The sequence below is a fragment of the Physeter macrocephalus genome, chromosome 9 (genome assembly GCF_002837175.3).
Source record: "Physeter macrocephalus isolate SW-GA chromosome 9, ASM283717v5, whole genome shotgun sequence".
Taxonomy (NCBI): domain Eukaryota; kingdom Metazoa; phylum Chordata; class Mammalia; order Artiodactyla; family Physeteridae; genus Physeter; species Physeter macrocephalus.
Window position 1 is genome coordinate 59447772 of NC_041222.1, and position 10332 is coordinate 59458103.

General features: G+C 33.4%; 1 protein-coding gene across 1 annotated transcript in view; it reads left to right on the plus strand.

Moving 5' to 3' along the window:
* Nucleotides 1-10332, plus strand: part of CNTLN (centlein) — a 375432-nt gene that overhangs the window by 215223 nt on the left and 149877 nt on the right. Inside the window, exon 13 of the mRNA XM_024126731.3 lies at nt 7330-7430. Within this exon, the coding sequence (XP_023982499.1) occupies nt 7330-7430 (101 nt within the window). The remainder of the gene's footprint in view (nt 1-7329; nt 7431-10332) is intronic.

The following is a 10332-nucleotide window of genomic DNA, read 5'->3' on the forward strand; positions in this document are numbered from 1 at the left end:
GCTTACCTTGAATGTGTCAGAACACTTACATCTGCCTACAGTTGAGCAAAATCATCTCACACAGAGCCTATTTTATAATCAAGGGTTAAATATCTCATATAACTTACTGACTAGTGTACTGCAAGTGGAAAACAAAATGCTTGTATGGGTGCAGAATGGTTGTAAGTTGTAAATGGCTGTTTACTTTCATGATTTCATGGCTAGCTGGGAGCTGCGGCTCTCTGCAGCTGCTGAGCATCATGCAGGAGTATTGCACAGCATATCACTAGCCCAGGAAAAGATCAAAATTCAAAATTCTAAGTACAGTTTTTACTGAATGCATATTGCTTTTGCACCATTGTGAAGTTGAAAAGTCGTTGTCAAACCATTGCAAGTCAGGGACCTCCTGTATTCTGTTCAGGGTTTTAATATTTAATTAATGGGAAGAATAGGGATAAATACGTCTACCCCCTGTCAGCAACCAGAAGTTTCAGCTGGTTTTTCTGTAGACCAGGCACTCTTATTTTTGTGGCATACATCAGGATCTAGTTTAATAATACTCAGTCCTGACTGTTTAAGGAGTAAGATTTATCCCTATTTATACAGTAATAACTATCTTTAAAATATAAGGCTAGAAAACATTAAAAGAAGATGTCTACTAAAACTACTTTTAAAACAAATTTGAATAGCACTTCTAAGACCAATCTTAAAAATTGAGTTAATTTTTCAAGACCCTGATAAAAAATTCTGTGGCAACTGTAAATCCAATCAAATCGTAAAAGTTGAGTTAACTTTTCAAAATCCTAGTTAAAAAAATTGTGTGGCAACTCTAAATCACGTTTTAAAATATAATTAAAAATGACACTACCATTGACCTATTCTACAGGTGTTTTTACCACTGAGTATGGTCAGAGTTATTTGTTGGGGCTGTAGTATGGAAATCTGAGGAGTTGAGAAATTTGCATGGAATACAGTTCCTATAATAATTCATTTAGATTTATAAAATACATCTACTTATTATATCATAATGATATCTTAAAAGACTAAGAACTTAGTAACGTATGAACTAATAAATTGGCTGGTTCCTTTGATATTTATCTAACAAATATTCATATCTTCATTTATTTATGCATTCAGTATTTAAACAATATAATTTAGAACTAGGCACTAAGCTAGGAACTGAATATGCAATGTTGTACTGAAGAGTACTAATTTCTAACGAGGTTTATTCTAGGGGCAGCTGCCGTGTGCTGATGAGGTGAAACCACTCTTTGGTATGCTAGATAGAAAGGCAAGAAAAGCTTTCAGAAATGCCAGTAGGCTTATAGCTTTTTCACTTAGTTGAGGATGTTGCCTTACTGACACTAAGTTAGATTTATGAACCAACAAAGCCATGTTAACATTCTGCTAAATAAAAACTAGTATATAAGTATTTGTGTACATTATTTCTGAGTAGTGATATAAAACTATAAAAGGGGCTCAGGTGCCACAGGGTATTAAGCTTTTTTTGTACGGCAAATCCAGCTTGTCTTTGATAGGAACCCTAGAAGTCAAGGGAAGGTGTGCACACATTCACTGTATGTTTTCTGTATCCTTGGCTAAATAAATCAGGAGCTTGCTGTAGGTGGGGTAGTTTTGGTCTTTTAATACTAATCTGTAGTCTGTATAAAATGCTGCAGCTAGGCAGTCTGCTAGACACAGGTACACAAGGAGAAATAATATGCCACCCGTTTTATCAGGATCTCACAGCTTAGCAGGGAAAACAAGCAAATTATGATAAGAACTTTTAATAAGGGAATACTATTGGCATAAAACAGGGAAAATGGCATTATGATTTGTCTGTTTGCTCAAACCAGAAACCTAGGGGGTTATAATTGATTTACTCCTCTATCTGACCTCCTTATAACAGTCCATACCAAATCTTAATGATTCCACATCACAAATATTTCTAACTTCTGTATGGGAATGCAAAATATTTGCAAAGAATTACTGTTATTTTTCCTAGTTGATGATGAGTAATGAACTTGTCGATGAAGGTAGTTAGAGTTGGGGGTCAATTATAAAGGAGTTTAGAGTTTGCGATTAAAAACTTGTTTTATAGATATAGGGAATTTTACCCTCTAAATAATAACTAAAGTCTTTATTTCAGTGATCTTTTGATTATTTTTTTAATGATGAAAAGTAAATAAGCTGTAGATCAATGGCATAACCCAGGATGGAGTACTTTTGTCTCTCTTAGGTTTAATATTAAATATATATAGGTTGTAATTTCACAGAATATTTTATAAAATTCAATAATAATTTCTTGAGGAGTTAAAATCAAAATATCATGGTAGGAAATTTCAGCTATTTTTTTCTTCTGCAAAGCAACTCCTGTCTTCCTAAGCAAGAATATTTTTTTTTCCCATATGTAGAAATGAAGATTTTAGGAGCTGCATTTCTCTAACATGATTTGGAAATAAAATTCCTAGCCAAAAAATGTCTGCTAATCATAACATATTTTGAAAACAAATGTATTTTTGGATAACCATTAACAATGTACAAATTACATATTAGTTTTATTTTAAAGCATACAATTCAGTGGCATTTAGTACATTTAACATGCTGTACAGTGGGTTCTTTCCATTTTTTCCTCTTCTTTCTCTTTCCTTCCCTTCCATTTGGCTAAAATATAGAAATGGTTTGTACTTTTGTTTTCTGTATAATCAACCTAAATCATGGGGGATATAATATATTTTTATTGCAGTAAAATATACAAAACGTAAAATTTACCATTGTAACCGTTTTTAGGTATAGAGTTCAGTGCCATTAAATACACTCAAATGTTGTACTACCATCACTGCCATCCATCTTCAGAACTTTTTTATCTTCTCAAATTGTAACTCTGTACCAATTAAATAATAACTCCCCATTCCCTCTTCCCTCAGCACCTCTTTCTTTTTTCTGTCTCTATGAATTGGCCTATTCTAAGTACCTCATATTAGTGGAGTCATTTTTCTTTTTGTGTCTGGTTTATTTCATTTGTGATAATATCTTTAAGGTTTTCCATGTTGTAGTTTGTGTCAGAATTTCTTTTCTTTTTAAGGCTGAGTAATATTACTCTGTATGTATATACCATGTTTTGTTTATCAATTCATCTGTTGATAGATATTTGGGTTGTTTCTACCTTTTGGTAGAATATAACAATATTTTTGTTGTATTTTCATTGTATTTTGCTGAACAGTTAACAAGATTGTTAGCTAAGAAAAAATATCATTTTGTATTTATTGACAGATATTTCACTGAAGTAAATGGTAAGTATATTTTTGAGTTTTATTTTCTAACTCCAGAGATTAATTTTTGATGTTGATACCTTAAATGTTTTTCATACATATGAGACCATATACATATGGTATTTCTTTTTTGAGGTCATATATCTTAGTCCATTTGGTCTACTATAACAAAATACCACAGACTGAGTAGCTTATAAACAACAGAAATTAATTTCTCACAGTTCTGGAGGCTGGAAGTCTGAGACCAGGATGCCAGCATGGGCTGGTGAGGGTCTTCCTCCAGGTTGCAGACTTCTTGTCTTATCCTCACACTATAGAAGGGGTGAGGGAACTCTCTGGGCTTTCAGTACTAATCCCATTCATGAGGGCCCCACTCTCATGACCTAAGCACCTCCCCAAAGCCCCACATCCTAGTACCATCATCTTTGGCATATCCTTTACCAGAGCCTTGTTTATCCCTATTCATTAGAATGATCCTTTTAGGTTCTTGTTGAGTACCCCTGGTGTTCAACAAGATTCTTCTCTCTAGCTGGTCAGAGTTCAAATGTCTCCCAGGCCATAAGAGCTCTGGGCATAGTTCTGTTTATAGCTCTGGTTGTTCTCTGCTTGCCTTAGTGAGTTTCATACTATGTGTGTGCAACAAAATATTCAGCCACAGACTCAAATGAATTCTTATGCAGATTTCTGCAGTTCCTTCTCTTTGTAGCTTCCTTCTCTCTGAGTACTGTGCTTGACAAATTCCAAACATTTCAGCTTTCCCAAACTCCAGTCTCTTTTTCTTCAACTCAGTGAAGACCCCCTCTCCCTACATCATGATCTGGCAAGTGCCTCCTGGCAGAAATCTGGACTATCGTTAGGGCTCTCTTTGTTGTTTTCCTTTCTCTCAGGGATCACGGCTCTTTGTAGCCTATTGAGCAGCTTCTGAATACAGTCATCTCATATAATTTGTCCAGTAAGAAGTAGATTTTGAATTGTGGTTCCCATACCAAACAGAGTATCAGAAACACCATAATAAATGGGTAATGAATGAGAGTCAGTAAACAGCCAGTGTCCACCCTGTATGGGGATGCTTGGGCACTGACTCTTTGGAAGTCAGCCACTTTCCCAACACCCATCAAGATGTGGTGCCTAGGTTGACTCAAGAACAAGGTGGTCCCTAATGTTTATAAATGCATCATAGTAAATGTAGGGACTGTGTGAATTCTTCCTAAAAAAAGCCAAACTGTAAGCATAGAATACCTCTAAAGAAGCATGAAATAACGTTTCTAACAACTGTAGCCCTGTGTTCCACTGGATTAATGATCTGAGAGCCAAGGAAAACTAAGTTGAGATGAGCTACATCTGCTTTTTCTTCGTGGGGCCATCTTGCTACATTATGTTCTATGTTCTTATCAAAACAAAGCAAAAACCTAATTTAAACTTAATCACTTTGTAGATGGGTGTGTATGTGTGCATGTATGTGTGCCCTTCCCATCAGTCTGTAACCTAAGTTGCAAATGTGTAAGATCCCAATTTATAAACTCTTTATATATGTGTATTTATGTTTATTTGAACAAAAATATAACTATATGTATCAAACTGTAAACATCAATTTTTTCAAGTAAACTACTTGTTTTGTTTTTTTACTTTATATACCTTTTTATTTGAATTATTATAAGAATTGTACTTATTATTTTGTTGAGTACATAAAAGTTTAGAACTGTTATATCTTCCTGGTAAATCATTTCTTTCACTATTATATAATGACCATATTTATCCTTAATATTGTTTTTTTTCTTAGTGTATATTTTATTTTTTATTGTGATTACATTTTTAATTTCTTTTTTTGTCCTCTTCTGGTTTGTAAATTTTTGATGTGTTTTCCATTCTTTAAATGTTTTTTCTTGAAATTTTAACATGGATCATTTATTTGACTATCTGAAGTTTGTCAGTATACCTCTGTTCTCCTTTAACAACACAAAGATCTTAAAATGCTTTAACTCTGATCCTTTCCTTCACCTAACATCATTTTGTTGTTCAGAATTTTAGTTCTGCCTTCACTTAGGTATTATGATTGCTTTGCTTAATAAATATTTGTTTACTTCCATGTACACATTTACACGTCTTTCATCATCATTCCCTATTTTGTTTCATACATTGCTTTTGAGTTTGTTTTCTTCCTAAAATCTATTCTTTAATAGTTCTTTCCTCTAGGATCTATGAATAGTAAACCATGGAATGTGGAAAACATTACTTATTTTCCATCTGACTTTTCTTGTGATATCAGAAGTCTACTGCCATTCCTGAGTTCTTTGTTAGTTGATTTTTTTCTCAATCTTTTGATTTTAGAGTTGTCTCTTTTTCTTTGGTGTCCTTCAGTTTCAGTATGTTTTGAGTGTGAATATAGTTTTATTAATTCTGTTTTCAATTTTTGATACTCTCTTAATCTGTTAATTAATCTTTTTCATCGGTTCTCAACTTTTAGTCATTGTATGTTGAATATTGTTTTCTCCCCATTTTCTTAATTCTCTCTTTGAATAATTTCTACTAGATGCTTTCTGGCCTTCACGTTCCAACACACGTTATATATAGTTACTATTTCCTTCTGTTTGTTTCTTTGTGTTGTCTTTAATTTTACAAATTTCATTAGCTTTGGCTGTGTGCTATTTAACCCATCCACTGAGTTTTAAATTTCAATTGTTATGTTGTTATTACTATCTTTAGTTGTTTTATTTATTAGCATTTCTAGATATAGTATTTGGTTCAGTTTCTTATTTGTCTTCTCTTGTGTCATAAACCCCTGTTCTTTTTAATATATGTTTATCACCTCTTTTTCCTTTTTATCACCATTTTAAAAACTCTAATTTTGTAAGGACTCATTTTGAATTATTCTATTATCTTTTTTTCCTTGCTCTAATTCTCCCATTTTGAATGGGGTGATATTTAGACTGTCATTCATGGCTTTGAGCGTATTCATATTTATTCTTCTCTGCAAACCTGACTTCTTCGAGAATTATTTTCTGTGGTAGTTTTCCTCCTGTCCATTCTCTCAGTTGTAGACACCTCTCTGCAGTGGATGATTGTGTCTGCCTGAACTCACCAGTGTACATGGCCATAAACCAGTTTTTACATTGCTGTCATTTCTTCAGTTCTCTGCAAATGTATAATGGCTCAATTTTGAAACCAGTAATATTGACTTAGGATCCTAATCTCACATGGTTGACTCTGTCTTGCTCTCAGACTAGGGCAAGAAGCCTCTTTTTAATGGAACTTCAACCAGATGAGCCCAGATATTCAGGTATTCATTCAGCAAAATTTTATCTCCTAGCTTTCTGCAGTTATTCCAGTTTTGTCTCTCAGCCCTGAAGGGCCTTGCACATAAACTTTCATCTCCACTCGGGTCTCAAGGTCTGAAGTCTCCATGGGCCGTATTTGATCCAGGTCTCTTGTCATGGTAGCTCAATTCCATCTTACTAGTAAGGGTTTTTTGTCTTTACTTGGCATCTAGAGATTTACTCTCTTGGCTTTCAGTGATATGTATTAACAATTTTATTATTATTTTACATAGCGTATCTGTTAGAAAATGATCTGGTAGCTCGATAGATGATTTTTTTTTTTTTTTTTTTTTTTGCGGTACGCGGGCCTCTCACTGTTGTGGCCTCTCCTCTTGCAGAGCACAGGCTCCGGACGCGCAGGCTCAGCGGCCATGGCTCACAGGCCTAGCCACTCCGCGGCATGGGGGATCTTCCTGGACTGGGGCACGAACCCACGTCCCCTGCATTGGCAGGCGGACTGTCAGTCACTGTGCCACCAGGGAAGCCTGATAGATGATTTTTTTAATTATACAGTTTATGTTTTACCTATTTAGCATGTTTATTTAGACAAAGTTAAAAATCATTTGAAACATTTTACCTTCCAGATGCTCATTAAAATTCAATTTTAATTGTTAGGATTTGTTAATATTAATATACTCTAGCTTTTATTTTACTACTGTCTAATTCATGTATTTTTAAAATATTTTTATGGCTTTTATATGTTTTCTATATTATTCCTTAACTTATACATTTAAAATAATTGTTTATTGTGTTAATTTTCATAGGATGAATCTTCAAGAAGAATTGGATAAACTTAAAGTACATATGCCTGTTGATAAAGCAGCAATACAAGAATTGAATACATTTATGGCAGAGAGAAGAGAAGGTAATTTTTTGTGAGGATAAATGTTTAATGTAAGCAGTTTAAAATTATCCAGTTTTACTTTCATTTTCTTCTTAGAATCTCACCCTGTTCCCCCTCTTTCCACTGCTTTACTCATTCATATCTCATTAACATTTTCACCTTTCATGAGAAAATCAAATAGAGAGAACACTTAAAAGTCAGCTTTATAATTTATTAAAAGTTTTAAAGAAATATTTGATAAGGAGAAAATATTCATTTTTACTATTCATTGACAAAGTTATACTAGGTGTGTTTGTTCAAAGTTTTATAAGTAATATAGAGTTATTGATAATATAGAGGTAGTTACTATCAATAATTCATTTATAATTTTATATGACATTACATTTTTCTGGAAGTCATTTAGTTCTCACCTGGAATCACAATCTTAGAGCTAGAAGGAAACTTGGAAATCTGCAAATCTGAAACCTGCCTGACCCCTAGCCTGAGAGTGTTGAGTAAAAGGGGATGTATCGATTTCAATTGCAAGATTATTCCTTTGTTAAAATCAAGATGACTATATTTATAATATGACTTCAGTCCATCCTCAGATACCTCATTAAAAAAAGTAAATAACATTGATATGATAGAATTTCTTCTTATTTAACCTTGCTACAGCTTAATTTTTACCACTGTGCTTTTTAGGTGTTGACAATTTATAATTAATAATTCAATTAATAATTTATACTTAATAATTTGTATGTAATATTTAAATTTTTATGTATCACTCATCTGGAAGTTGTCCCAATTACTTTGTTGTTCCAGTTGCTCTTATTTAGTTCACTAGTAAACTTGTCAAGGCCAGTATTTGAATCTTTCTATTTTACACCATTGATTTATATCATATTTTATGCTTTCTCCTTCATTGAGTTCTTTTTTTTTTTTTTTTCCATAGATCAAGGCAATGATCATTAATGACCACTAAGACCATTGGGTGAAAAGCTGATGGGGCCTTTTTTTTTTATTATTCTTTTTTCTTTTTACCTTTTGACTCCCTTCACCCATTTCTTTTATCACCTCTGGCTACTACCAATCTGTTCTCTGTATTTCTGAACTTTTTAATTTGTTTCTTTGTTTGTTTAGATTCCACATATGAAAGGCATCATATGGTATTTGTTTTTCTCTCTCTGACTTATTTCATTTATCATAATGTCTGTGAGGTCCATCCATGTTGTCACAAATGGCAAGATGTCATTCTTTTTTATGGCTGAATAATATCCATTGTGTATATGTCTATATGTATCACAATTTCTTTATCCTATCATCCATCGATGGACACCTAGGTTATTTCCATATCTTGGCTACTGTAAATAATGCTGCAGTGAACATTGGGGTGCATATATCTTTTCACATTAGTGTTTTCATTTTCTTTGGATAAATACCCAGAAATTGCTGGATCATATGGTAGTTCTATTTTTATCTTTTTGAGGAACCTCCATATTGTTTTACAAAGTGGATGCACCCATTTACAGTCCCACTGATAGTGCACAAGTGTTCTCTTTTCTCCGCATTCTCACCAAGATTTGTTACTTCTTGTCTTTTTGACAACAGCCATTCTAAAAGGTATGAGATGATATCTCAGTGTGGTTTTGATTTGCAGTTCCCTCATGATTAATGATGTTGAGCATCTTTTCACATATCTGTTAGCCATCTGTACAGGCATATGTAGGAGATTCTGTGGAGTTTTTTTCCAGACCACGACAATAAAGCGAATATTGCTATAAAGTGAGTCACGTGATTTTTTTTGGTTTCCCAGGGCACATAAAAATTATATTTACACTATATCGTAGTTTGTTAAGTGTGCAATAGCATTATGTCTAAAAAATGAATGTACCTACCTTAATTAAAAAATACTTTTTTGCTAAAAAATGCTAACCATCATCTGAGTTTTCAGTGGGTCATAGTCTTTTTTGCTGGAGGAGGGTTTGAAATATTAGGAGAATTACCAAAATGTGACACAGAGACACAAAATGACCAAATGCTTTTGGAAATGGCACCAATAGACTTGGTTGACAGAGGGTTGCCACAAACATTCAGTTAGTAGAAAAACACAATATCTGCAAAGAACAGTAAAGGAAAGCACAATAAAACAAGTTAGGCCTGTATGTCTTCTTTGGAAAAATGTCCATTTAGATCTTCTGCCCACTTTTTTTGTTTGTTTGTTTACTGATATTTTTTTGAGGACATTATATCTATATTCATCAGGGATATTGGCCTGTAATTTTCTTTTCTTGTGGTGTACTTTTCTGGTGTTGGTATCAGGATAATACTGGCCTTGTGAATTGAGCTTGGAAGAGCTCCCTCCTCTTATGTATTTTGGAAGAGTTTGAGAAGAATTGGTATTAATTCTTCTTTAAATATTTGGCAGAATTCATTAATGAAGCCGTCTGTATCTGATTTTTGTTTGCTGGGAGGTTTTTGATTACTGATTCAATCTCCTTATCAGTTATAAATCTATTCAGAGCTGGTTCTTTAAAAAGATTAATAATATTGACAAGCCTTTAGCTATACTTACCAAGAAAAAAAGAGAGAGAACGCAAATAAAATTAAAAAAATGAAACAGGAGATGTTACACCTGATACCACAGAAATACAAAGAATCATAGGAAAATATTTTTAACAAATATATTCCAACAAATTCCACAACCTAGAAGAAATGGATAAATTCCTAGAAACATACCACCTACCAAGACTGAATCATGATGGAATAGAAAATCTGAACAGAACAATTACTGTCTGTCTGTCTGTTTCTCCCATTAGGTCTCTTAATATTTGCTTTCTATATTTAGGTGCTCCTATGTTGAGTACATGAATATTTACAAATGTTACATCCTCTTGTTGGACTGACCTCTTCATCGTTATATAATATCCATCTTTGTGTCTTCTGA